Source organism: Cryptotermes secundus, unplaced genomic scaffold (genome assembly GCF_002891405.2).
Source record: "Cryptotermes secundus unplaced genomic scaffold, Csec_1.0 scaffold1834, whole genome shotgun sequence".
NCBI lineage: Eukaryota > Metazoa > Arthropoda > Insecta > Blattodea > Kalotermitidae > Cryptotermes > Cryptotermes secundus.
Window position 1 is genome coordinate 141,169 of NW_019723944.1, and position 5,916 is coordinate 147,084.

A 5,916-nucleotide genomic window follows, 5' to 3' on the forward strand; every position below is an offset into this window, starting at 1 on the left:
AAAACAGACCGGGGGCCTGAGAGTATTTTCTCTTGTCAGAGGGGCTCAGAGTTAAAAAGTTTGAGAACCATTGGCTCAAGTGGTTAGTCGCTGGTTTCCTACCGCGGCGGCCCGGGTTCGATCTCGGGTCTGCACAAGTGTGATTTGTGGTAGACAAAGTGGCGCTAGGGCAGGTTTTCTCTGAGTACTTCGGTTTCCCCTGCCAATCTTCATTCCACCAATTGCTCCACAATCACCCTCAGCTATCATCTGGGACTGGGACAATAGGCCAGAAGAGACCGCAGTACAAGGGACTTAGTCTCACCCCACTAGCAATTAAAAAAAACATACATTGAAAGTACAAACTACTTTAACACGTATTTTCCCTTCAAAATCTGAATATAATTATATTATATTACAAGTGAATTTACATTTTTTTCACGTATAGTTCTTTTATAGGCCTACGAGATCGACCAAAAATCGTCCCGCGTTCGACGCGTTGGACATGCCTGATATAGAGTATATACATAAATATATGAAGTGACATGTAATGTGTGTGTGTGTGTTTATGAGCTGTTGTTTCAATGTAAAAAAATGTTATGGCGAGGAAACGCGTAAGGTGAGTGAATGAAATGTGCTCCAGCTTCAGCGTTGGTCAAGACATCCACTGTCGTCACTTAGGCCTGCGGAAGGTAGGTCAATAAATGTGCTCCAGCTTCAGCGTTGGACAAGATATCGATTGTCGTCATGAAGGAACAGACCGGGTGGGTGAATATTCGAAGTCATTGAGCCGTGTACATTTTTACTACTCGAGACAGAAACTCCGGTCTAGGAGGCCACCGAAGTCGGCGAATTCGGAAGAATATTGCATGAATATTAAAGCAACTGACGTAATATTGTTCGAACAAATGCGTATATTGTAGAGTCGTATAGTTTTGTCGTTAGTCGCCAGGCACTGTGACGCTAGTGCAGTTCTTATTGCGATTAAGATGTTTCCTTTTTTTTTAACTCCAATAATTATACAATCTATCCATTAAATGTGGATAATAAGTACATTTTGTGGTTAATTTACGTGTAGCAAACGGAAAGAGAGTACTTGACGTGGTGAGCATATTCCAATGAACGTGCTCAATACTTATTTTAACTGCTTCGTAATATGCAGTTAAGTGTTGTATTATTCGAATCTGATGGGCAAATCTGATGGTTTAAATCTGTTTCGCCTCCTGATTTCCCCTTCGTCGTCGAGTAGTTTTTGTGCCAAGTCGTTCGGATGGGCCTGGAGTCTGATTTTATACCTTTTGCTGTTTTTTTTATTTCCTCTCGTACTGTTGGTACATCTAGGTCCTTGTGTAGTACCGTGTTCGACACATACCATGGTGCGTTAACTATTATTCGTAATACTTTGCTTTGAAATCGTTGGAGAATGTCTATGTTTGAGTTACTGGCTGATCCACACAATGGTATCCCGTACGTCAATATCGGTTTGAGCATGGTTTTGTACAGTAAGATCTTGCTTTCTGTCGATAACTCCGACTGTCTTCCCAGCATCCAATACATCTGTCGGAATTTTATTCCGAGTTGTTTTCTTTTGGTGTGAATGTGTTTTTGCCATGTCAATCGTTTACCCAGGTGTATACCAAGGTATCTGGCGTCTACTGCTTGTGGTATCTGAGAGTGATTTAACGTTACTGGAGGACGGGTAGCGCATTTCATGGTAAACGTTACATTTGTAGACATATGAGATGTTTCCTAACAATGGTAAACGCCTTTAAATTTCTTTGTTCTTCCGTCTTTCGGTCGTGTCACCAGACAAAATTGTTTGTTGTTTTAATTACATTTGGTATGTATACCGGTTACAAGAATTTCCTTCTTTCATTTTATGGATTAGGAGATGTGGCCTTTTCCAGTTCGCAAATAATTTCTGAAACCGTAGCGCTTGTAATGTTGACAGGACTCCTTGAGGAGAGGATCGACACATCGCAAGGTCTCTTCTTACAAAGGCCAACTCGAACACAAGACACACGAACATGCTTTCATAATACTCCTACACAGTGGCGTAGCATGACTACCGAAAGCAGGGAAGCAACTTTATATACGTGTATATAAATTTTTTCTACATACCCTATAGTTTCTATCTTCTATTTAAAAGAAAACAGCTAATAGTTTAATATGTCTTGTATATTTAAGCTAATATATTAAAATAACACCTAATTATCAACACAATTTTATAGCCATCAAATGACAGGATCGATCAGCTCGATTCTTCTGTTTTTCTGGGCAAACAGATCAATAACCTCATTTAGAAAGCTGGGTTTGGACTGCAGTTTATTTAGGAAGGACTTTTCAATGTTCATCAAAGACAGTGATGACAACCTATCCTGGTTCTGCGAATTTCTTAAGTAGTTTTTTAATCTCTTCAGAGCTGAAAATGAGCATTCATCTGCAGCACTTGTCGCTGGTATTGCTAATACTAGCTCACATAATTTGAAGATTTGCGGGAAAACGCATGATAACTGAAGAGCATACATATATTAATGTAAGTCATACACAATATCTTTTGCCATATCTGGGTCCGAAAACATTACTAAAAGTTCACTCTTTAAGGCAACAAAGTCAAAAAATGCACCATAATTTTCTTTTAAACAGGAAAATGCTTTTTCAGGAAATGAGGTTCTATACATGGGGAAGTATCTGGCATCAAGAAGACTCAAGAAGAGGAGCGTAGCGTTCTCCGAAAATCTAACAGAGACATTCTGACACACGACATCAATAATTTCACAGAACAGCCGTTTATAGGAGTTTTTTCTTTCTTCTCCACTCATTGAGTCAATGCGAATTCTTTTGGGTCGAGTTGGGCCATTTGAATAGAAGACATTTTCCATTTCACTCCAAAGGTGGTCAAATCCTCCCCTTAATCTTTGCATGTGATGCTTAAATTCGTCTATTTTGGTATTGCGAAAAGCTATATCAGATCTCTTAGTTTGTAGGATTTTGAAAAGAGCGCCAGAATATGGAAAAATTGAAGAAAATATTTTCAGCATGAAATTGAAATCGAAATCCCTTAGAAGAGAGAGAAGTCCGCGTGCAGAAGAAATTGTTTCTACATCCCATTCTTCTGGTTCCTCTATTATAGACACAAGAAGATTCTCAATTCCTTCTCTGTATTCATGCACAGTTTCAGCAAGTCGGCTATGGTACTGCCATCGAGTAGGTGCGATAGAAGGAAATCTTTTCCTAAGGTGGGAATCCAATGCTTCAGTCCTTTTTGTGGACTTGGCAAAAAAAGTTCTAAAGCCAGAGAGAGTAGCAAAGAAGACCTTAACTTCCTTAATAAATCTAGCAGATTGTGCTAAGGCTAAATTTAGTGTATGCGCATAACAATGAACAAATATGGCGTTTGGGTACTGCTCGCGAATTTTTGCTTGTACTCCTGCATGTTGTGATGCCATAACAGCAGCACCATCATAAGTCTGTGCAATGAGTTTGGGACCACATTCAAAATCATTTAAAATCTCAAGAGCATGGTTAAACAAGGAATTGGCAGAACGGTCAGAGCTCACGTCTGTAAAACGCAGAAACCTTTCTTCAACATTGCCATCAGCTGTCACATATCGAAGAACTGAAGCCAACTGACACTTATTCATCACATCTGAAGTCTCATCAAGATTTAAAGAAACATAATTAGCATTTGAAATTTCCTTCTTAATTTCCATTGTCATCAATTCAGATGCAGAATGTATCAGTTCATTTTGGATGTCAGGAGAAGAACCACGGAAAGCAGTTGAAGACTCCAAATGATTGTGTAAATCAGAATCATAACGTGCCAGCATATTTAAAACCTCAATGTAATTTCCTCTATTAACAGATGCCACGCTTTCATCATGTCCCCGAAATGCTAAACCCTGAGAGCCCAGAAAACAAACTGCTGTAATTAATTGGACTATAAATTTCCTGTTCTGTTTCACAGCTTCTTTGTGTTTTTCAATTGACTGTTTGTATTGGCTGCTTAGAGAAAATTCAATCCTTCTATTTTTACCAAACAGTGTAATTTCTTTAAGACAAGCAGTGTGATTAACTGAATGCCCATGTCTTTTGCCAGATTTGTAAATGTTGTTAATGTCATTGTAACCAGCACTGTTAAACACGTGTTTTCTTTAGAAAACAAGAGACAAGGCCAACAGAATAATTTTTTTAGTTTATCACACCCACACAACCATGGAATAGCCTCATATAAACTAGTACTGAAATGCCGTGTGCAAGATTTCACATTTGTATGTAAAGTTAGATTAGGCTTAGGTGCACCTTCTTCTATTATCTTAAGTTTCTCATTATAACTGAGTGAACTGAACGGTGTTTGAAGAAGTTTTCCAGTCACAGAGTGGTTATCACATGAAAATGTCATGTTTCTATTTTTAACTTAACATCAATCACAAAAACACTGTCATAAAGTTATAATTACGCAAAGCAAAACAAATTCTGTATCGAGAAAAATACAGAATAATAACTAAACTGACTTGTGCATAAGTGACACGCTAACACCTTCTGAAAACTAGTAAGCACGCTCAACTGCAAGGCCTTACATCTGGCAACATTGCTGGAAGCACGAAGCTGGTAGCATACCATAACGCATAGCTCACTTACAGACAACATTGACATTGATTCAGCCAGTTAACCCACGGGAAGGTGGAAGCGAAAGACCTGCTGCTTCCGCGCATGTTGCAGTTTAAAGTTCCCTGCATTTTCGAAGAAAATAACTGATCTATCCTGATAAATTGTTTATGTAACACATTAAAACTTGCAATATTCTCATTATATGTAATATATGTTCTCAGATTAATTAACATTTTGAAGTATGAAATATTTTTCGAAATTGAAAAATTGCCAGCAATGTTCTTGGCTGCTTTTCTATAGGGAAGCAATGCTTGCACCACATCCATGTACCCTACGCCCCTGCTCCTACAAGTGTGAACAGACGGCACTGTTCACTTTCCATATTTCGATCCGGAGTAACTCTAACCGGATTAGCGAGCGCTTGCTCTACCTCTTTGTGAAAGTTTCCTTTTGTGGGTTCTTTTACGACGCTGTCAGTAGCTAAGAGTCCGTAGCGTAGAATGGTAAGGTAGCCGAATGATGAATTGGAAAGGCTCTGAAATGCAGCGGCCTCTGCCTGAAGGAACTGAGGATAGCTGATGTCCTGATCGAGATTCGAACCGAGGACCTCCCGCTACGACAGCCCGCTTTCTGTGCAATGTTGACAGAGACCGCAGAGGAGAATGTGACTTAACGAATGAATGAACGAACTTAGTTCCTGTGATAAACATTGTTAATCCTTTGGTGATATCGTTCTGTTTGTATAGCGCTGTCTTTCTCGCAGAACATTACAATTAAAAACACGGCCACTAATTCTCCTTACTCCGCAAACAGCGAATGTGTGAACCTTTCTATGCATTTGATCATGTCCCGGGACTGTGTGTTATCACTAGGGACCGGATTTTTATTCCCTTATAACCCTTAAATATGTATGCATTTATGCATGAAAAACTTCCAAATATGCACTAAAATATGCACATAAAAATTTATACCAAATATTAAAATTGATTTTACATTATTTTAAAATCAATATTTAAGTTCATTTTATGTAATCACTTAATGGTTCATTTGCAATAAAAAGCTATACTTAAATACAAATCATGCAACAAAGCCAACATATTTCATTACAAATTAAAAAAAAATTGGTATTCATATTTAGCCATTCGAACTTTCAAATTCTCTTCTGTTGCAGTTCACAATTACTAAATGTTCTAGGTTTTCCATAGTCGCCTCCTATTGTCTCGTAAGATGTCCTTATAGCGGGAAAAAATTCTTTCCACCTCACAGCAACTTAAGGGCGCATGTACAAAAGCCGCAATTTGTCCATTGTTAGTGATATTTTACTTT

At 38.5% G+C, this 5,916-nt stretch overlaps 1 protein-coding gene across 1 annotated transcript; it reads right to left on the reverse strand.

Annotated features, from left to right (window-relative positions):
- Nucleotides 1-2,510: 2,510 nt before the first annotated feature.
- LOC111862238 (zinc finger MYM-type protein 1-like) lies at nt 2,511-3,809 on the reverse strand. The gene has a single exon (XM_023847451.1). It carries the CDS (start codon nt 3,807-3,809, stop codon nt 2,511-2,513), a length of 1,299 nt encoding a protein of 432 aa, XP_023703219.1.
- Nucleotides 3,810-5,916: the final 2,107 nt, after the last annotated feature.